Source organism: Myodes glareolus, chromosome 2 (assembly GCF_982192425.1).
Source record: "Myodes glareolus chromosome 2, mMyoGla1.1, whole genome shotgun sequence".
NCBI lineage: Eukaryota > Metazoa > Chordata > Mammalia > Rodentia > Cricetidae > Myodes > Myodes glareolus.
The window spans coordinates 480,117-504,202 of record NC_142027.1 but is presented as its reverse complement, the minus strand read 5'-3'; the positions used below and the strand labels follow the sequence as shown (position 1 = coordinate 504,202).

General features: G+C 35.7%; 1 protein-coding gene and 1 pseudogene across 2 annotated transcripts in view; one reads left to right on the top strand and one right to left on the bottom strand.

The window, feature by feature from the left end:
• Positions 1-4,099: 4,099 nt before the first annotated feature.
• LOC146895757 (olfactory receptor 4P4-like) overlaps positions 4,100-24,086 on the bottom strand; it is a 31,392-nt pseudogene continuing 11,405 nt past the window's right edge. The window contains exons 2-6 of the transcript XR_015735497.1: positions 23,570-23,645; positions 17,082-17,148; positions 16,817-16,943; positions 8,218-8,310; positions 4,100-5,605 (exon numbers count right to left, since the gene is read on the bottom strand). The product of XR_015735497.1 is annotated as an olfactory receptor 4P4-like (transcript). The remainder of the gene's footprint in view (positions 5,606-8,217; positions 8,311-16,816; positions 16,944-17,081; positions 17,149-23,569; positions 23,646-24,086) is intronic.
• Positions 21,479-24,086, top strand: part of LOC125393630 (uncharacterized) — a 33,282-nt gene continuing 30,674 nt past the window's right edge. Inside the window, exons 1-2 of the mRNA XM_087896672.1 lie at positions 21,479-21,588; positions 21,639-21,752. Of these exons, the coding sequence (XP_087752798.1) occupies positions 21,479-21,588; positions 21,639-21,752 (224 nt within the window). The remainder of the gene's footprint in view (positions 21,589-21,638; positions 21,753-24,086) is intronic.

The window sequence follows — 24,086 nt, the reverse complement described above, 5'->3', positions numbered from 1 at the left end:
ATTTTTTCAAGCCAAAAATTATCTTTTACAACAGTCCTCCCCACCTCTGATTTTTACAGAACTTCCATCAACCCCTATTCTGCAGTTTGAGGCAGCACTGTGCTATGAATATTTTATTTACAGATGAACAATCAATGCTTATTCATTGAGATTTGACCTGCTATGTGTTTATGTAATAATCATTTTAATTTTAAAAGGGTAATTAAAATAGTTTCATTCCTTATTTAATACTGTAAAAATCAAAGAAAATTTTAGTGAAAATTGATTGCCGCCCTTGAACAAATAAAAGAAACAGAAATACATGTAAACTCAAGATGAAAAAAATGTCTAAAGGACCAGTAACTACTTTATTCTGAAAGCAGAAGAATTCAAAGGACTGAAAAAACTGCATTAAGATGAAAAAGATTACAAAATAATTTATTTTCAGTCTAATTCAAGCAACACAAAATGAGGTACTGAATAAGTTAGGAATATCTGAGAGCTGTCAGAATGATGCAGGCTGTAAAAATACATGGGCTGGCTCTCTCTAAACAGTGAAACATGGGATAATTCTCTATAAACAGAAATACATGGGATATAGAGAATGGTATCAAGATTTTTAAACCTCAAAGTCTGATATTAGTGACACACTTCCTTCGACAGTGTCACACTGGTTAAACTTCCTCAGCCAGTACCACTAACGGGACACCAATTATTCAAACAAATGAACCTACAGGAACTGTTCTTACAGGAACCGCAATAGTATGAAAATTCTATTTGAGGTTGAACATCATGCTCTCTCTTCTCTGCACCTTGGCCAGCTGTGAGTCTCCATGCTAATCACCATCTCTTGCAAATAAAGACTCTCTCAAATGAGAGTAGAATGCTATAATAATCTATGAGAATAATAATAAGCTATTAGGAGTCAGCTGAACACTATGGCCATTTAGCAAATTAGTGGTAGTAGGCTCTTCCCTATATTCGACCGGTAGAGCTGTTGTTTCTTAGCCTAATAATTGCTTTAGGTATTGGCTTCATTTTGTGAATTGGGACTCAACCCCGCCACCCCCCAAAATGGTTGGTGCTGCTATTGCATTTGTCATGAATTGCCAAGCCAATCTTTATTATAGTTATAAGTATTTAAAATTGCCTGTGGTTGTTGATTACTGTTCTCTCATCTGGGATTCCCTTCTGTAAGTAAAAAGAAGAAACAAGAAACACACACACAACAGAGCAGCAGATCTGACCCCACCGCTCTTATATACCTGCTAAGGCAAACAAGAGATAAAGGGCCCTGCACCTACCTTGCCTCAGCAAAATAAGAGTGCTGGCCCTGGCCATGTGAGTGTGAATGAGGTCCTGAGAGCAGGGGAACTGTCCCAGCTCCTTGCTTCAGGGTTCATTGAGTGTGCTAGCTGAGGCAGTGCTGGAGACCTCATCTGGGTAGTGAGGATGAAGGAAAGCTAGCTAGCAAGTTCACCAACATCTGAAATTGCTGGGTTTTGGTCTCAAATTTGGGCACCTGCTAGATTCAAACTCAGTTATTAATTCATACATCTGTTTGTTTGTATATGTTTGGGTGCAGAGGTACATATGGAGACCCAGAGTTTACATTTGCTGTCTTCCTCAATTGTCCTCAATTATATGGGTATTGAGGCAGGCTCTCACTTAAAGCAGCATTCTCCAAATCCACCTAGTCTTGGTATACACTCAAACCCATATCTTTGAATTCATTGTCAATTTTTCTACTTTCTTAAAAGTCTACATTCCTATTCACATAGACCTTGATGTGAAACGTGTGACATAGTCCCAGCACTGAGGAGGCTAAAGTAGAGCAGTAAGTCTGAGTTCAGTCTGGGTTAAACAACAAGGGGGAGAAAAATCAATAAATTTGATACTTTAAGGATTTCTACAACTGTCTATGCTTTATTTCCTGTTGCAAATAGTGCATTCTTTCCAATCCCCAATAAAAACCAAGTCTTAGCTCCTCTGTTGAATTGTGATTATCTATAGGACCATCCCTTTTATTTTATTTATTCACTTAAGTCTAGGACAAGGCCAAAAGTAGATGCTCAAGAAATCTTCAGAATGAACTGATAGACATTTGAAACCAGCTTTTCTTAAGAGGATATAAAGGGATTACTGTGAAATTCTGCCTTTGATTTAAACATTATTTCATAGAGTGATCAGAAAGACAAATGATAAGGAGATTCCAAGCTCTCCTTGGGACATGAATATTAAAAAGACTTTGCAGGATCCTGGCAATTCAATAAGAATGGAAACAAATCTAACAAAATGTCCTGAATTAGGGAAGAGACTCTTTCATGTTCTTCAGGAGATCTTTGGGCACTGTTGGAATCAGTTTCTTATCTATCCAAGGTTCCCTCATTTATCTGCATTCAATCAGCTAATTCATCCATCTCAACTAACCCATAAGATTAGTTAATTTGCTCTTGAAGAGGCATTCTTATCCAGGTTCACAGATCCAAAGGAGGCTTTTAGGGGACTTCGAATCCTCTGAAACTGCCTACTTACATCTGGAATAGAGGTATCCACACACTGAGGATATTGAACATTTAAATTTATTACTTTCTAACCATTGGATTATTAAATACTTTGAAGTGTTTTTTCAAAAGAGATATTTACTTTATTAATTACTGATACGTTTCTAATACTTAATATTTTCTTTTAAGAATTGCAAATAATAGCATCTTCCTCATTTACCTTTTGTTTTTCCATAGCTCAAGGCAAATGGAAGTCCTACAGTTCACTTCTGTATTCTAAAATTTTGTGTGTTTTAATTATCTTCCTTCCCATACAGTCATGTTACCCAGTCTTTTTTAAGAATGCTATGCTGCTTTTTGGAATGGATTTCTAAGTGAATATGAGCAAATAATGCTCACTGTAATTTGATAAGACTTTCTGCATATGATTTCTCTACATAAACTCTTGAAGTACTTTTCTGCCATAAGAAATTTAAGTCAATAGTTTTATTCTTTGAGAATTTTGGATTAACACCAGAAATGAACAGGAAGCAGATAATTCCTGTATGCAAGATATTCCACACATAGACATACACAGCCCCTTCAAAATGGTTTATTTTATGATATAATATGTATTTGAGTTCTTTAAATGTTTTCATACATTTTTTCTTATCATCATGAAGTAATCTTCCCTACATGTTCCATGTAATTAAACAGCATTGTGGTAAATTTTATTGTAAGACAGTTAAAATCCTGTCAGTACAACCATGACACCACAGTATAATTCTCTTTTTCTAAAGGACAATCCCTTCTTCTTTGTGGTATTTCACTCATTGCAACAAGAAATGTCTTTGAGTCATATCCAATCAATAATAATCTACATAAAAGCATTAGGTATTATAGGGGCAGAGATATGCAAATGATTTTATTATGTGGCTCCTTTGATTTTTTATGGGAAGTGTTCTTATAGCAGGGGTAATTAATAAACCATCAGCACAAGTTTTTGGCATTCTGAATTACTACTTCCTATTTTATTTTCATTAGTGGTTCACATTTCTGCATTGGTAAACCCAACTATTAACCCAAGATCTAATTTATTCCACATTATATTGTATTGATATCTCAGACCCAAAATTGATTTCTGAATACTAGTAGACGAGGTGCAAGAGCATATGCTGTCAAAACTTAAAAATTTAGTTTTAAGTCTGGAACATAGCCCCAGCCCCTGGCATTCATCTTAGACCACTGGCCTGAGAGTTGTATTGGTCTGGACTCCAAATCCCAGGACCTAGGAGGAGTCAGGACCACTCCCACAGGGTATTTAAGTGGGCTCCCAGAAGAGAAACACTTGGTTCCAGGTTTGCATGTGCTCCCTGCTTTCCTGTCTCCCAACCGTGTGCTCAGCCACCAGAGAGACATATTTAATAAAAAAATGGGCATTTTAATTTGGTTTATCTGACCTAACTGGATTTCTTTGAGGCAGAGGATCTGCTCGTCTTAAAATTTTTTCCTAACACATAGCATTGATTAATAAATTTCAATTGTTTTACAACCAGAAAAAAAAGATGTAATTTAATAGAAGCCTTGTCGTAGGTATGGTTTCTATTGCTGTGAAGAAACACTATGACAACAGCAACTCTTGTAAATGAAAATATTTTATTAGGTGACTTACAGTCCAGAGGTTTAATCCATTATCACCATGGTGGCTTGGAGGCAGACATTGTACTGTTTACATTTTTCAGCCAATAGGAAATCAACTGTGGCACTGGGAGGAGCTGAGAATTGGAAAACTACAGTGATATATTTCCTCCAACAACCTACTCCAGTGAAGCCACAACTCCTAATAGTACCACCCTCTTTGGGCATTATTTTCTTTCAAACCACCATATACCACAAAGCTCAGTAAATCTATGAAATATTAAATATAAATCATTGAAAATTATAGCATCAGTTGCTTGGTTTGGTTCCCATTTTCATTGGAAGTAACTCTGCTGATTTCAGTTCTGTAGTCCAAAAAATTGATATTTTAATAGTCTTTTAGTTATTAAATAAAACAAGTTTTATTGGACATATTCATTCTCCTAAAGATAGTGAAATAGATAACATGCATGACATAGTTTCTATTTAATTTACACCTACAATTTTCTATTATAAAGCCACACACCTAATAAACAAATTAATTGTATATGTCCTTAAAATTATAGACCAATGCCAAACTTTTCTCATTGCGTTTTTCATCTCTGCATTTCTCAGTGTGTAAATTAAGGGATTGAACATAGGAGCAATGATGGTATAAAACAGAGCAAATATTTTATTTTCAGGGAAAGTGGTAGGAGGTCTAAGATAGGAAAAGATTGCTGGCCCAAAGAGTAAAACTATAACAGTGACATGAGACGCACATGTAGCCAGTGCTTTGCATCTTCCTTCTGCTGAGTGAGTTCTTAAAGTGAGTAAAATAATGACATAAGTCACAAATAGAACCATAAAGGTCACTAACGTGACGATACATGAGTTGGTCAGAATAAGGACACCAATGATGTATGTGTTAGTACAAGCAACTTTAAGCAGAGGAAAAATATCACAGAAGTAGTGGTCAATTTGATTGGGTCCACAAAAGGGCAATAAAAATAGCAATAGGAAACTGGGGAAATGAGTGGGCTGCTCCACCAACCCAAGTTGCTAACATTAGAAAGTGGCATTTTGTCCTGTTCCTTATGACCATATAGTGAAGAGGCCTGCAGATGGCCACATAGCGGTAAAAAGGCCATGACTGTTAGAATTAAGACTTCAATCATGCCAAAGAAGTGCATTGCAAAGACTTGCAGCATGCAGTTCGCGGACGAGATGGTTTTCCTAACTCCTAGCAAGTCACCCAGGAGGTAAAACAAATACCCTTAAAAGATAGGTGGCTGAGGAAATAGTACATTGGCTGATGAAAAAGAGGGCTGAACCGAATTGAAATAAGGATCATAAAATTTCCTAGCAAAAGGGCAATATAACAGACTAAAAAAAGTGCAAAGCAAAATATCTGTATGTTGTGGTCATAAGAAAATCCAAGCAGAATGAATTCTGAGACAGTACTCTGATTCTCCATGTTTTTTGGTGTTTCAATTTCATCGTTGAGAAGGAGAAAAATTAGATATCTAAAAATAAAAGAAAGAAAAATCTTCATAAAATGATCAATGCAACCATTGTGTAAAATTAACAAATATCTAAATCTAAATGTAATCTAAATCTAAATGTAATCTAAATAATTTATATTCAACAGTAAGAAATGTTTTATTATTAGGTCTGTTATGTAAAGATTTTTGTGTGATGACATGCAATGAAAAGACTGTATTTTTCTAGCATTTTCAAAGATAAAAATTACCATATTTTAAGAGTTGCTCTGTTCACAAAGAATAATTTTAACTACTACCAAAAATACTTGCTAACAGATTTAATTTAAGTAAAGCAAAATATTTTACATTTTATTAATAATTGTGTTTTATCCATTGATTTAACTTTTCTTCACTTAGTTTGGGAGGAAATTCCCAAAATATACGTTTACACACAAAAGCGTATCTTGTTAAAATTCATCAACACAACTTAACATCTGTGCAGAAAATGATCTCCTTTCTCATGTGAACCCATATAATGAAGGGACATAAAAATCACTGTCAAAATATCAAGAAACAAAAAAATGCTCAAAATAATTTTCCACAAATATGGAATGATAGCTATAAAATTATGAACATATTCATTCATTGTCATATTCAAATATTACATGATTTTTTTCTAAAATTCATTTGATACTTGTTATGGAAAAAATAAAGGACATATAAAATTAGTAAAAAATTCAAAGTATGTGTCACTTATACTACTTTATATCATGAATAAAAATTTTAAGAAACTAATTCTACTCAAGTTTATCATTCAAATGTAAATTCATTGTGGAAGAAAAATAAAACATTCTGCTCCTACCATAGTATCTATATTTTCCTTTGTAATCTGCTTAAGCTGTATGTATTTATTGGTGTTGTTTCAAGGCAAAAATAACCACCATTCACAGTGTTCTAAAAGCCAAGTGTCAAAACCAGAATTTAATGAATTATTGTTTTATTGACCAAATTTGTCCTTGTCTAAATAAAACTAAAGCAGACTCTATTTTCAGATGGCACTCTACTTATAAAAAAATGACTTACCTATAATTTAAATGTAAGCAAATGAGGCACATTACATGAATATACCTAAGGATAGCTGAATCCCTCATCTCTGTGGAAGAGACCATGCAAAGTAATAGCAGACTACCCATTGAATGATCTTAATATCCACGAGCTGGATCTTGTACTTACATAAACATGTTGTTATAAAGAGATATGTGAGTTTTATAAACATTGTATTTTAAATCTTCAAAAATAAAATCATGTTTCTTCAGATTTAACAAAATATACATGTCTTAAGTTTGAATGCCCTAAATCATGAACATGCCTTGCTCTTGATAATCATAATTTAGTTTCCAACATCCCTTAAATTTATATTATGTATTCTTAGAGAAAGATTTCATGAACACAATCTGCCAAGAGAAAATGATATTATTGTTCAAAAAGTAATATACAGGCATGCATGTGTGTACATGCACGCGTGCACACACATGTGCGTCCACACAAATACTGAATGTTCCTAATACTCACTCTTGGCTAGGAAGCAAAATATGTTACATTTCTCTTCTTCTATTTATTGATAACTGTTTAGAATTTCAAATATGAACACTTTTCCTCATATGCAATACAAATTTGTGACCTAAGGCCGAGTGTAGTAGCACACACTTTTAATCTCAGCCCTTTGAAAGCAGAGAACATTAGAGCTTTGTGAGTGTGCGAACAGCCTAGTCTACAGAGTGAGTCCCAGGCCTTTGTAACCGTGTGACTACATAGTGACTATACAGTGAGGACAAGTTTCAAAGAAGTAATGTGAAATTCATTACCTCAATTAAACAAAAACACGATTTATATAGTATTTGTCTAACTAATAGTTGGGAAATTACAAAATACACTTACCTTGAATTTATTGCAAAGCTTTTGGACCTTTAGAAAACTGCTAATTTCTTTAAGCCTACTATTCTACATATCTAAACTATATAACCATTTTACATAAATCAGAAATACAACTTACTCAAGAAGTAATAAAGCAAACTTTAATGTCATACACTGTTGATAACCACACATGTTTTCCTTCTAACTTTTTTATTATCTGAGCAAATAGTTTACATTATATCCATATCCAATTATACAGTCACATATATGCTCAATAAAGACATGTTAAGTGGATGTGTTGATGTTCACATAACTCCCAGAATTTTGGAAGGACATTTACGGAATTAAGAGCTCAAGACAAACCTCAGCTACACAATGAGTTGAAGGCTCGTCAGCGCTACATACGAGACTGTCTCATGGAAGGGGTAAAATTTTAAAATATCAGTCATAATATGGCTCTATATTTAAGCTTGTGCCTAACATGTGTGAAGCTATATGCTATTTCTCAAATATAGCAAAAATACCAAAGAAAGTATTCTCACATTATTCTAATAGCAAAAATACCAAAGAAAGTATTCTCACATTATTCTAATGAGAATAATAAAAATAAAATCTATTATCAATGAATTAGTGAAGGAAATGAAATAACCCTGGGAGATTAATCTATTATAAGCAATACTACCCTGTCTACCCAGATGTTTTTAATGCTAAGGTCTTGCATGGGGTTTCCTTATACTCACCTGAACTGAGCTAGATGGTTATCATCCACTTTTGCAGTTTCTTCTACTTTTAAAATTCAGTAAATTAATCATCATAGGAGACAACCAAGCAGTCTATTTAATAAGAACATGGAAGAAAGGAGTAAATCTCCAAATGAGGCTGAGTTAACCACTAAACCTTGAAACTTTCATTAAATTTTCTGTGCCTCTTATTATCAACTGGAATTAAGTTTGTGGAGAGCATGTAGATAAAAGTAATGTTTTTCAGGATATATTTGCAGTATCCATCCTATTTTATACTTCATACATTTGTAATCTCAAAGATAAAGCTAACTTAAATGAAGTTAAATAGTATACAGCTTCTCTGAAGCAGGGCTGTTGTGGCATGACATTTTCCAAACAGTGGTAGAAAGAATTCAGACCACTATGTATAACAAAGTGTTAGTTTTAAGATATTTCTGTCTAAGCACTTCCCATTATGTAAATCTGATACAAAAATAGAAAATGTGCAATATAATGCACAATTCAAACCCATATAAGTGAAGTCTACAAATGAGTTGAGAATGCAAGTTGTTTTAGCAGCTATGTCTTGAAGCTTACTAAGTCTTTGAGGAAAGTAGAACACAAGTATCCATAACTTTTAAGCACACAGAAAGTAGAAATTAATAGCAATTATCCCCAAAGTGATAGAATTAACCTTATAAAATGAACTACTTGTATCCTTCTCTTCATTGTATATGACACACCAATAACTGGAGCCCATGCATTCTATACTGATGCAAATAAATAATGAAGGGAAATCACAAATCACAAGATTTAAGTAAGGTAGAAAAAAGCCCTTATAATTTTGTCCAAAAGCTTGAATCATATGCTTTTTAAAAGAATCTCTCAATATAGTTACTGATTTAAACTGCACAGAAAGAGGGTTTTTTTTTTGCTCATTGAAATCACTATATTTTTACCAGATGATACAAAAATAACTTTATTATTCATTCAGGTTCAAGGTGTAATTAGGAATAGACTGGTGTGGGAGAATTGTCTGTTTTCTGTCAACCATATTTTAATAAAGTGTTTATTGGCCAGGCAGGAAGTATAGGCGGGTCAGCCAGACAGGAAGTAGAGGCGGGGCAATGAGAATAGGATAAGGCTAGGGAGGAGGAAACTCCCTCCGCCACTCCTGCGCAGACCACCGAAGAGACAGCATGTAACCTGCCCAGCTGAAAAGGTACTGACCTGTGTGGCTAACATAGATGAGAATAATGGGTTAATATAAGCTATAAGAGTTAACAAGAAACCTGACCTAAGGGGCCAATCAGTTTATAACCTTATGGAGTCCTGTGTGTGTGATTTCTCTTTGGGATTTGCTGGCTGTGGGGTACCGGGCGGGATAGAAACCCCAACAAGCCGGCCCCTCATGTTACAATAGACTTTGTCCCATATACATAAAACACATCAAATCCCATATGTGTCTACCAGGTCATTTAGCACAAGGCAATTCAGAAATTCAACAATTATTAAGTGGAAATGAGCTAAAGGCCTCAGAATTTTATCAAAAATTTTCATGTCTAATGCAAAGGTTCAAAGAAAGAGTTTTCTATTCCATAACAACAAGCTTGGGAGATTATAAGGAGATGTTCTACTTGCTCTTTCTCTAACAAAACACCACTGCCTGCAGGAAATAACACAAATGGTATTCAAAGGAATGAAATCTGTCAGATGGATGTGTTCCAATTCACAGAAATTGGAAAATTAAAATGTGGACACCACACCATTGACACTTTTTCAGGTTTTCGGTGGGCAACTGCTTTGAGCTCAGAAAAGGCTGATTCAATAATCATCCATTTATTAGAAGGTATAACCTTTATGGGTATACCTACCCAAATAAGGACTGATGGTCCAGCATATGTCTTTAAGAAAATAAAACAACTTTTTGCTTATTATAATATGTAAAGCACATTGTAGGTATACGAAACAATCTTACAGGTCAGGCACTTATAGAAAGACCAAATCAAACTATAAATGATATGCTAAACAAACAGAAAGTAATAAAAAATATCCCTAGAAATAGATTGCATAATGCTTTACTAACCTTTAATTAGTAAAAGAAACTTCTGAATTAAATCATCCAGTATATTTCAAGAATGTGTTGACCTCACAATGGAAACCTATGTTTGGGAAGTAGTTTTGTTCTTCTTTTCACAGGAGAAGAAACGATATGGAAACCATCAAAATTAATAAAGATTCAGTTTGAAACAGAGAAACCTCTTGAGACAGAGAAATGACAGCTCTTCCACAGAGGTGTCAATCATAAAGGTGGTAAGTAAACCTTATAAGGTTTGGGTCATTGTTATATCTTGTCTTTGCAGGAAAATACTCATTTTATAAAAGTTGAGAGACCTTGAATATCTAAATGCCTAAAGAAGAAAAAAATACCTATCAGGAATGAGTCACCAAGCAAAGAGAAATCTGACTTATGATGATATATTATCTGCAGGGTAAAAATTTCTTTACCTCAACATGTATATATCTCTACTTAAAAATTAAAGCTCACTTTTGAGTTGAACAATGGCTATTCTCTAAGTCCAAGCATGTTTACAGGATCACATAGGAAGAACATCAACCCCATAACAGCTGGAAATAATTCCAGAAGATGATATCCTCTCTTTGAACAAAGTTTTTCCTCATGGTTAGGGATATCAATTAAGGATTGATTAAAACAGGAATAGGGACATAACAATAGACTCAGAGGAAATATAGAGAATAAACTAGGTAAAACTTCAAAAAACTGTAATTCACAAAATTGGAAAATCTGCAAGAAATGGAATAATTATTGATAGATACCACTCAATAAAGTTAAATTAAGGTCAGATATAAAATCAAAATAGACCTATACTGCTAAGGAAACAAAAGTAGTCATTAAAAATCTCTGACTGCCCTGGGGGACGGAGGGGAAGGAGGGGGGGAGTGGGGGGAGTGGGAGGGTGTTGGGAGGGGGGGGCGGAATTGGAAACTTTTATAATTTAATAAAATTTACTATAAAAAAAAAAATAAAAAAATAAAAAAAAATAAAAAAAAAAAAAAATCTCCCAACCCAAAAATCCCAGGGACAGGTAGTTTAAAAGCAGAACTCTACAAGATGTTCAAAGAGATAATACTATTGTTCCTCAAATTATTCCACAAAATAGAAAAAGAAGGGACATGATTAAATTCTTTCTTTGAGGCCAAAGACACCGTGATACCCAAACCACACAAGGACTCAACAAAGAAAATTACACAGCAATTTCCCTCATGACCACTGATGTAAAAATAGCCATTAAAACAAATTCAAGAACACATTAAAAAGAAAACACCTTCAACAAAGGTAAACAAATGGTGCTGTCATAACTAAATGTTGGCATGCAGTAAAATGCAAATAGATCCATATCTATCACCATGCACAAAACTCAAGTCCAAGTGGATAAAACAAACAACAAAAGTTCAGATGCACCTGATAGAAGAGAAAGTCAGAAATATCCTTGAACACATTGGTATAGGATACAGCTTCCAGAACAGGACACCAATAGCACAGACAATAAGATCAACATTTAATAAATGTGACCTCATGAAACTAAAAAGGTTTTCTAAGACAAAAGACACCATCAATAACATAAATGACAGCCTACAAAATGGGAAAATATTTCCACCAACCCCATACTTGAGAGAGGTCTGATCTCTAAAATATGTAAAAATACTCAAGCAACTAGACATCAAAAATAATAATCCAATTTAAAATTGAGGTAAAGATCCAAACAGAGAATTCTCAACAAAGGAATCTTAAATGGCCATGAAAGACTTAAGGAAATGTAAAGCATCCTTAGTTGTTAGGAAACTGCAAATCAAAATGATCCTTAGCTGGCATCTTATATTTGTCAGAATGGCTAAGATAAAAAACACAAGTGACAACTTTGCTGTGGTGAATGTGGAGCAAAGTGAATATTCCTCCGTTGGTGGTGGAAGTGCAAGTTTATATAGCCACTTTGAAAATCAATATGGTGGTTTCTCAGAAAAGAAGAAAACAATCTACCACAAGAACAAGCTATACCACTCTTGGGCAGATAACCAAAAAGGTGGTCAATCATACCACAAGGACACTTGCTCAACTATGTTCACGTACGCTTTATTTGAAATCGTGTGAATGTGGAAATAATATAGATGTATCTCAATCAGGGGAAGGATAAGAAAAGACACTAAATTTATGTATTGGAGTCATAGTCAGCTGTTAAAAATTAAATTAAATCATTTAATTTGAAAGCAAATGGATGGACTTAGAAAAGACAATCATTCTGAATGAGATAACTCATATCTAGGAAGACAAAAATTGTATGTACTCACTTATTGCTATAGAAATTCTTACTGCCAGTAGCTTTTAAGTTACCAACCCACTTGAGCATGGCCTCTTACACTATTAAGGCTAATGTAAAGCACACATACAGCTCTCTTTTTTCCAGCTGTGGGATTCAGTTGCTGTTCTCCCTTACAGCAGAAAATTGTGATTTGTGAGTCTGCCCCTAAATAAATAACTCTTTCTTTAATCTCAATTCTGAGCTAGTGTGGGACTTCATTTAAGCATTTTTCTTCATCTGGCACCTCATGCGGATTTGGACTCCATGCCTACCTGGTGGACGGCCTGAGGATCTAACCGGTCCACAACCCAGAATGTCTCCCAACCCTGCCTGTCTGGTTTGCTTTTCCCCAAGCAGTTGTTTGTACAACCACTGTCATAGCAATGATAACTGCATGAGGTGACTTGAAAATTTCCCAAGCACATTTATGTCCCCCCACACCAATTGCCATGTTCCTTGTCACTGGCATTTCTTGTGCAGTTTCCAGTTTCTGTTCGCTGCCCATGAGTTCTGGGCTTCTTGTTCCGAGTATGGAATTGATTTAATTGCTTTTTATTTGTCAAGCAAAGCATATTTCTCAGTATTTAGCCAGTACCAAGTCAAGAAACTAATGCAGCTCAGGACCCTCTCTGTTGGGACCAGTTACATCATTGTAGTTTCAACTCTGCAATCAAAACATCTGCTGGACAATAAAGATAATTACACTTAAAACAATTTACTGGATCTCATAACAAGAAATTAATAAATCAATATGGCAGACTACATTAACATTGCAACTTTTAGTAACTTTTTGCTAGTACTATGGATTGTATTATGCAAGGCTTATATGTTTATGGTGATAATCCATCTATCGGATATTGGGATTCAGTTTTTTTCTTCATATTATATCCTTAAGAAAGAATGTGGCACTTTTAGAAATCATACAGTCTCGGCAGGGTAATAATGAACAGCTAGTAGGCAGGATTAATACCATTGAAAATCAAAAGTTAGCTGAAAAATTAATACTATTGAAGAGCTTAACATTAATTTAACAGAAAAAATTGAATCCACTAGTGGGTACTAAGTAGAAGTTTTACCCTTACTGACTAGCATTCATGGTATTCACGGTATTGAAGATATTCTGCATGGTATTGGAAAATAAAGGAAATCATCAATGTGACCTGTATGTTTTTCTTGTGGGGTTTTTTTTTTGTGGGAAGGAGAGATCTTTTTCTCTTATTTTTTTGTTCTGTTCTTTGCTTATTTTTATCTTATTTATTGTATTTTTAAGTTTAGATTCATTTTTGTTTTCTAATGAGAGAAAGGGTGTGAATATGGGTGAGTAGCGAGGTGGGTAGGGTGTGGGAGGAGTTTAAAAATATCACCAAGATTAAAATCATGTAAAAAACTGACACTGTCATAGGTCATGGCCCTATGGGAAAGTTTGCTAGTATCTTTCTGCTTAAAGAACATAGCAATAAAATGACTCCTAAACATATACTGCGATCCCCATAGGTCAAAGAATGTTTTTGCCCTCAACAGAGATGCTTCTTCTTGATATGGATGGGAATTAACACAGAGATCCCACACTGGGTGATATATGGTCTGTGAGACTTTGTACCACTAAGAACTAAATAGAATGTCTTCATAAAACTCTTCCCCTGAGTGTTCAAAGAGTTACAAAGAAAAGGTAAAAGGATTCACTGATTCAGATATAGTAGATGACTCCAAGGAAGCAGTGTTCTCTAGATAAAAGAGAACTGATGTACACCATGAACTCACAGAGACTGTGGTAACATTCACAGAACTTGCTCAATTTAAGTCTGCCAGCACTGAGAGAGGGAAGGGGACAGATGGTGCCAACCCTAAGGAAGAATCTATTTGCAATTGATATCTATCGGCAAAGAAAAAAAATCTGTTTTCTTTAAGAGAGTCTCCTTGTCTATCTCAACCACACTCCAATGCAGATTACTATCCCATGAATAGTTTCCTTTACATGAGAAATTTGTTAGTATTTTTGTGGATATTTTGCTCCATTTTTGCACGGTTTTTTATTATTGTTCTTTTGTTTGTTGATGGTGAAGGTTTTATCTTATCATTTGCTTGTTTGTTTGGTGGTTGTTTTGTAGATTTTTATTTCATGCATATATTATAATGCATATTTTATTTTATATATAGATACATTGGTTTTATGCTTTTGATTATTTTTATATATAATATATGAGACAGAGAGAAGAGAAGAGAAAAGAAGAGAAGAGAAGAGAAGGGAAGAGAAGAGAAGAGAAGAGAAGAGAGAGAAAGTTGAATGAGAGAGATGGAGATATTTGGGAGAAATCGGGGGAGAGGAAAACATAATCAAAGTAGGTTATGTAAAAAAGTTTTTAATAAAAAAAGAAAGGAATAAAGCAAAGAGATTTACAGGCTCAAATAAAACAAAAGAATGAATTGATAATAATGTTGTCAAGTTCAATAATATTTCATACTCTGAGGTGCTTCATGCCAACTGAAGACTGAGAGTCTATCAGTACTACTGAGTCTCAAGATCTGTGCTCTCTGTTCACACAAATTTGGAGAAAACTTTAATGCCTGCTACATTCCAAATAAAGATGCAGCTCAAAAACACAGAAATGAGAATAATGTTAGTTTTCTGCTAGGAAGAGTGTTTAAATAATAGGTGAACACTGTTTCTATCATTTTTTGAGATTATAAGGTAATTCCATCATTTCTCCTTTATCTTTCCTTCATTCAAATCTCATATAGTCTTTGATCTCTTTTGAATTCAGTGCCTCTATCCTTCATTAATTGGATTTGCATGTATATGTGCATATATATGTATATATTAACATATATATGTATTCATAAATTTATAAATAATGTGCAACTTCAAATGGAAGTGACATCCAGGTCTCAGTATAAGTCTATAAGTGGCAATATATTTTAATTGGTTTCAAGATTTGGCCTTGATAACAAATTCTAAGAAGTGGTCATGTTAGTGGGAGTGAACACAGATCTCATGTCTGATGCGGGAGGCCTTTAACTCTGTTTAGGAAGGTGCATGTGATATAGGGTGAAATAGGGAAACAGAAATTTTTGAAGGATTTGACTCATTTCTTGAAGGCACCCATACAATCAAAGGTTTAAAGACATGCACCATCCTAGAGGAGTATGTGGTGTTGAACTTTTGTTTTGGGAGCTAGCCTGTCCTGATAGAGGGCCATGACCTGTAAGACTAGTCTGAAGGTTAGAGACTTTGATTTTAGCTGAAATCAGGGTCTATGAGGCTGACCTAAGACTGTGGCCAGTCTACAGTTCGTTTCTATTGGGTAAGGTCTAATTTGGGTAAACAGAACCTGACATGGCATATGGCAGGCAATAAGTAGCTCTTCTAGAGAACTTAACTGGAATCTCTAGTCTTGATATTTGCAAAATTTTAGATTTATTTTGCCATTCACAGAGCTGGGGATGAGACAAGGTCAGGACTACACTTCTGTATCCTTGAACACGGAGAATATATTCTGCTATGTGGTTTGGTATAAGTGCCCACTCTTACTTAGCAGGCCACCTGATATAGCCATTAGGAATGAAAACAGGCTTGGGTTCGAAGGGTTACCGAAAGACTGAGGTTGTGACAATTTTAATGAGATCAACCAGACTTTATATAACTTTGTCAAAAACAGAATCTAATGACAATTGACAGGATCAATACAGCTGTTTTGCCAGGAAATAGTAAAGTTTGCAAACTAGAAAGGGTAATTATTAGACAATATTAATGTCTAAGAACAATTGTCCTGTCAAATTTTAATATTTCTTGACTATTAAAGAAGAAACAACCTTTCTCAAGACCCAGATATACTACTTTCATGTATATACCCAAAGGATGCTCAGTTGTACCACATGGACATGATGTTCATAACAGCATTGTTTGTCATAGCGAGAACATGGAAACAACCTAAATGCCCCTCAACCAAAAGAATGGATAAGGAAAAATGTGGTACATTTACACAATATGTAATACACAGCAGGAAAAAAATGACATCTTGAAATTTGCAGGCAAATGGATGGATCTAGAAAACACTATATTGAGTGAGCTAATCCAGATCCAGAAAGACAAATATCATAAGTACTCCCTCATAAGTGGCTTTTAGACATAAAGGAAAGAAAGCCAGATTACAATTTACATTCCAAAGAAACTAGATGCATCAATAACCAAGGAATAGTTGTCCCCTTATTTTAAAACATGAAGAAAAATGCAGACTTACCAATAGTACTGAGGTTTCTGTAGGTCTCCAGCATCACGTCTTTGTAGAGATTCTTCTTGGAAGGATCCAGCAAACTCCATTCTTCCCAAGTGAAGTTGACATGCACATCATTATAGGTCACAGCATTCTAAAATATCCCAGACATGTTTACAACAGAAAGTATGATACTGACAACATTGTAAATGTATATTCTTTAACAGTATAGTTATATAGTTCTGGTGCCCCCCACACAATTTCTATGACATAGATATGATAATGTAATTACCAAGTCACTTTAGAGGTAAACTGGAGGGTCACCTCTGTCATTTCTGTACCCTTAAATGGGATATCACCTTGGAAGAGAAATATCTATTAACAAACATCAAGAGAAAAGTAAACAGATCAACAGTACAGAATATATGTAAAAGAAATTGTATGGAAAAACTAACTATAAAAGAAAATAAGATGGATAAACTGGTTATATTGGCTTATGCCTTTAACTCCAGTACTCAGAAGGCAGAGGCAAGATTACCTGCCTCTGAGTTGAATGCCAGCCTAGATTATGCAGTCAGGACCAAGACAGTTAGAAGTACATATTAAGACCTCGTCTTCCATGCAAAAATCAGTGAAACAAACAAAAGATAGAAAAACTCACAGGTGTTTACTGAAGCTTCTACAAAGAGTTAAGAATATAAATGTTGACTATAGCTAATCAACACAGGGCAGGAGAAATGGCTCAGTAGTAAAGAACTCTTGTTGGTATTGCATACAGGTGGCCTCAATTGTCAGTACTTATATGGGGGATCACAAGTATCCATTATTTCCAGTGTAGAGTTTCTGAGACCATCTTTTGATCACTATGAGGACAAGGTACACATGTGATGCATATCCAGACATACAGGTAAAATACTCATATTCATTAAAATTCAAAACAAACAAAACAGGCAGGAAGAAGGTAATACACCTGTAATCCAATGACTCAGAAAGCTCAGCCAGTATTAATGGCATGAATACATACCATCTCGGAAAACAGAATGATACCCTCTACAAAATTATAAAATTCAAGATAAGAAGTGCTTGACATATACAAAAACCTACATTCCAGGTTCATCACCCAATGACATAGAAACAAAAATTCCAACAATGTTGCCCCACCTTTAATCCCAAGACTTGGGAGCCAGAGTCAGGGGGAGCTCTGAGTTAGAGACCAGCCTAGTGTAAAGAGCTACTTTCAGGACAGCCAGGGCTACACAGACAAACCTAGTCTTCAAAACCAAACAAACACACCAAGATATTAAAACAGAAAGTTACCAAACAAAGTGTCTTAGCACTGAACAGCAATTGCTTCTACTGTATCTTATGTGACTTAGAGAGAGAGTCTATAATGGTGGTGAAGGCATGACAGTAAAAGCAGGAAGCTGGCTGAGTAGTTTTAATCACAATCCAGTAGACACAAAAAAACAGGAAATGGGTCGGGGCTACAGAGACTCCTATCACACCCTCAATGATGAATTTTATCCAGAAAGGCTCCTCTTACTAAAGGTTTCACAAGCAATCAAAAGAAAGTCACCAAGGAGAGATTCGTGTTCAAATACATCATCCTGTCTGGTGGGTTTTACAATCAATCAGTTACATTCTGACCTAAATCACTATCGGCTCATGGTCATCCATGAAGAATATGCATTCAGTCATTTCAGTGATCCTCATAGTCTGCAATGCTCTATACACTGTTCAAACGTCCAAAGTCTCTTCAGACAGTGATATCCTGTAATTTCAGAAAACAAGTTACATCTTTCCAACATACAATGGCACAGAATACCATTCATGTACCAAAAAACAGAAATGGAGACAGTGAGGGATGATTGGACCAAGCAAAGACTGAAACACAGCAGGACAAACATCAAATCCTGTAGCTGTTTCAGATGCATGGGGCTTCAGGTTGAAAGGTCTTAGATGGCCCTATCACTGCAACTTCTCATACATCTCTTCTTTGTTTAATTCTACTCCCTATATGTAGCCACCTCTCCATGAAAGATGTCTCATAGTTTAGGTATCTGAAAATCTTGTGGTCTCAAAATGCAACCCAGGCTGTTGTGGAAGATGATTATGAGATGTGCTATATTTGTTTACACTGTGGAACATTTGCTTTACTGATGCAAAGATGTTTTCTATTATTCTGTGTTGCATTTGTGAAGCCGTGAAACTTTGTCTGTATAAAATATATCATTGGTCTAATAAATAGCTGAATGGCCAAAATCTTGATCTGAAATGATAGGCAGGGCAGGTAGGCAGAGAAAAGAAATGGGAGGAAAACTCTGGGAAAAAAGAAAAATAAGTAAGGGGAGTAGGAAAAGGAGAGGACACCATGGGCTTCCCACCCAGCTACACAGCAAACCATGGAATAAGAAGTAAAGACAATGCGTGGATGGCTAGGAACCAGAACTTGGATGGCTTAGAGAATTAATGTAAAACCAAATACATCTGACCAAGAAAGAAAATCAATGAAATGATTCATAATTATATTCTCCTATACTCAGTGACTGGTGCCTGGTCCAATTGTCATCAGGGTTTTCTTTTTGCAGCTGATGGAAGTATATGCAAAGATTCCTACCTAAACATTAGTTGTATTCTAGAAATCCTGTGGAAGGAGGGGGTTAGAATGGTAGGATCCAGAGGGGTTTAGAAAACCCAGAGAGCAAGGCCCACAAAGTCAACTAAACGGGGTTCACAGGGGCTCAAAGAAACTGAGGTAGCAATCATGGAGTGCTGATAACAATAACTTTATCAGATGTGCAGCTGACGGTAATTGAAGTTCAGGTGTCAGTCCACTAAAGGATTATCTCTCTGATGGATATGTCTCATTCAAGCAAGGCTTAGAAGAATGCAGTTTCCAGAATGTATTTTGCTTCTGCTGTCTCCCTGCATGCCATTGCTACTATGTATATTGTATGGAAATTCCCTCCCTCCCTGTGTGTTTATCTCATAAATATATTCCAACTATTGGGCACATGTATATCTGTGTTATGTTTGGGAAGATGATGTCTTCTTAAGTTGTATAATTTTTATGAATAGAAATAACATTAGGATAATTTTCAAAGCTATGTCTGTTGTTATATACAAGGCCTGTGAGTCATACCTGAAAGCTGTTTTATATCATAGCTTATGCTGAAAGAAGAAAATAGTTACAAACCCAAGCTCTAAGACAACTGTATATCATTAGCTGATTCAATATTTCAAAGTAACTTTAAATTAAGACCAGATGCTTGCTAATAAATTTTAAGATATACATTCCCAGAAATAGAAGTCTAGTTCACAAGGACATACTGAGCTATCTGGATAGGTCATAAATACAAAAAAAGGCCAATTATTACTAGCTGGCAAATGATTTAGTCCTTGCACCCATTCCTGACCTCAATTTATAAAAATATATTCTGACTAGTCAAAGCTATAGAAAATAACTTGACTCTGTAATTCCTAATGAGGACTGTTGGTATTCTTAGGTAACCAGAAGTTACACAAAAGATAGGAAAATATATTTCAAAATTTAAAAATGTTCTTATCGTCACTGTGCTATTGGAGAATGCAATAGTGTGCTAATATTAAGAAAATTAAGGCAAACCTAAGTCCCTACCAAAGCATTTATGGCACAACTCTCTTTCTATAAGCACTTATAGGAAGCCAGCATTTCTGCTAATCACAAAATGTTAGATAACATAATGACTGATTGTTGATGTGCAGCTGTACTTTACAGCCAATTAAGAAGTTGAGCTTTGCTACTTGTATGTATCAGGATAGCTCTGCTTCTTATCAAATGATGACCTTAAAATGTAGCACCTACATCCAACATGAAAAGAGGCTATTGGGTATATATAGCTGTTGAGACCAAGAAGACGCAGGAGTCATCTAGAGAAAATAGACAAAAGCTTAGATGAGAACAGAGCAAATGAGAGAATAAAGAAATTACCATTAGTGTGTGTTCTTTTCCTAAAGACCCTTAAATAAACAAGTTCCATAAAGCCCTGACTTTGCTGTGGAATTTTTTTTTTACAACCCTGGAGCAACCATAAAAGCTAGCCTTTTAGGCTCCATTAATGGAGTCTGCATAGCTCTGTGCCAGGTTCTCAGCATACAAGCCATGGTTGTTTAGCTTAGGGTGTTTGTGAGACTCCTAACTTTAGAAGTCATTGTGTTTCTGACTCTTTTGCCTACTGTTGGGACCCCTTTCCTGCTATTGGGTCACCTTGTTCAGCCTTGATATGAAGGTTTGTTCCTAGTCTTATTTTGACTCTTTTGCCTACTCTTGGGACCCCTTTCCTGCTATTGGGTCACCTTGTTCAGCCTTGATATGAAGGTTTGTTCCTAGTCTTATTTCACCATGTGTTTGGTTGATATTCTTGCTCTTTTCTGAAGGGAAACTAATTAGTGAATTTGGGGAAATAAAGAATGGAGTAGTGGGCCTAGAAAGAGTATAGGAAGAAAATGTTCTAGTCAGGATGTATTGAATGAAAGAAAAATAAATACAAAGAAAAAAATGAAAATGCACTTAGCCTAAGTTTAATGATCCTCATAATCTGTAACAACCCAAACAGTACCAATGTCCAAAGTCTCTTCTGACACTAAGGGCAATCTCATTACTCTCACATCTTATAAAATCAAAAAAAATTTAAATATTTCCAATTTATGATGGCACAGAATATACTTCCATTCAGAAAAAGGGAATATGACTGTGTTCAGCCTGTAATTCAGGCAGACATCTCCTACGCATATGCATGTCACATCAATCAGAAGAACAGGTATGGAGGCCACCAGCCCATGAAACTTCCACACTCCCTAATTCCCATAGATACAATCCCCACCAGACCAGCCCTACAACTGCCACTTCTAAAGCCATGTCCCCACCTCCAATGCGGATATATATCCTCTGCTTAAGTGCAGGCCACAATGGCCAGAAGAACAGGTAGGCAAACTGAGATAGAGAATCCCTGCTGGAATAGAACCATGCCAACCATCAGAAATCCACATAGGCTGCTCACCTGGGGACCTCCTCTGTTCTTTCATTAATCTCCCAATACTAGCCCCAATCCCACATTCCTCTTCATCTATGTGTTGTGGCTTCCAACATGAGTGGAGATCCCTTCATCAAACAAATGACACACTATCTGCCAGAAGTATATGTAGGATATAAGCCCACAGACCTGCCCCACTCTCTCAGTGTCCTCTCAACACTATCCCCAAGATCCCTCTCCAAACCATTTTTTTTGCAGTCACAAAGTGGGCAGATATTCCCTTCTGGGACAATGGCCACCCTACTGTAAGATTTCCAGCCCCAACTTTGGTGAGAACCCATGTTCAACAATAGGCCACACAGACCAGAATACCAAAGAGCAAATAGAAACCAAGGAACAAAAAATCCATTCAACAAAGACAACCTGGGAAATCAGCACCTACAACCACAATCACCTCAAACCCAGATGCCTAGACACCAGCATAAGAACATAATCAAAAGTAGCCAGAGCAATATGTCTCTACTAGAATCCAGCTATTCTTCTACAGTATGCCCTGACTATTACAACAGAGGTGAAGAACAAGTATGTTAAGACCAACTTTATAAAGATGAGAGATGAACTGAAAGAGGAAGTGAGTGAATCTCTTATTAAAGAATCAGAGAAAATTAATAACTTCCTTAAAGAAAGTCAACAAACAAACAAACAAACAAATGAAGGGACAGTTGATGAAAATGAATGAAATTGTTCAAGACCTGAAAATGGAAAAAATATAAGCAAACTGAAGGAATTCTTGAAATGAAAATCTAGGTAATCTTATAGTAACTACAGAGACAAGCTTCACCAAACAAATAAAAGACATGGAACACAGAATTTCAGGTTTTGAAGTTATGATAGAAGAAATGGATATATTGATTAAAAAGTATTAAATATAAAAATCTGCTGAAACATAACATCCAGGAAATATGATGTAAGACCAAACCTAAGAATAATAGGAATAGAAGAAGAATCTCAAAGTCCCAGAAAACATTTTCAAAAGAATTTATAGATAAAAATTTTCCTAATTTGAAGAATACAGGAGAATACAGCACACAGAATCAACTAAGCAGGGCTCGTAGGGGCACACAGAGACTGAAACAGCAATCACAGAACCTACAGGGGTCTGCACCAGATTCTTTGTATATATGTTATCATTGTGTAGCTTGGTTTTGTGTGACTCTGAATAGTGAGAATGCGGGGAGGGGTGTCTCTGACTCTTTCACTCCTTCTTGGAACCCTTTTCCTCCTACTAGGTTGCCTTAGCTAGCCGTGAGAGGAGGGTTTGTTCCTAGTCTTATTGTAACTTGTTATGCAGGACTTTGTTGATATCCCTGGGATATCTGCTCTACTCTGATGGGAAATGGAGGCAGAGTTGATATGGTGGAGAGAGAAACAGTGGAGAGGGCTGGGAGAAGTGAAGTGAGGGAAAACGGTACTTGGGATGTATTGTATGAGAGAAGAATAATTTTTTTTTAAAAAAGAAAGGATTATTAACACAGAGAGGGAAGATTGGACCAGGAAAGTCTAAAATTTCGCAGGGCAAATAACATAACCTGTAGCTGTCTCAGACAGATGGGGCTTCATTCTCAAAGGGCTTAGATTACTCTATCCCTGAAAATTTTTACACTTGTGCCTCCTTTGCTACTTCCACTCCCTGTATGCAGTTCTCCATGGTAGATGTCTCATAGCTTAAGTATCTCAACATCCTATCATCTCAAAATACAATACTGACTTCATCTTCACAGCTTCATGCAATGAACTCTCTCTCACAGTCTCCTCGCTGTGACTCCGCATGCAACAGTGCTGAACTGAAACAAGAGAAGAAGAATTTATGAAATATAAATTTTGCATCTTTCTTGCTTCCAGAACTAGTACAACATGGATGATACCCCCAAATCTGCCTTCTAAGTTGTAAAGGACACTACTAAGCTAGGACCAGAGTTACAGCAGGTTCTGTATGAAGTTGCTTCTTTGGATTAGGAAGCAGTTCCCTATTTCTTCCACAAACTGAATGCTTGCATGGCTGGAGCCTTACCTTAGTTTACCTTCTTAGACTTTAAATGCCAAGAAGGGCCTTCTCTTTAATTATGTAAAACTTCCTAAAACTTTCTGCCTCTGTTTCACCACAGGACTGCCATTTGAAACCACCTAGTGCTGTTTTTTCTGTATGAAACTGACTTTTCATTTTTTTCTGCACCACTTGTTTCTTTTTCATTGTAGACCTAAATGAGTCTACACCCAACAAAATC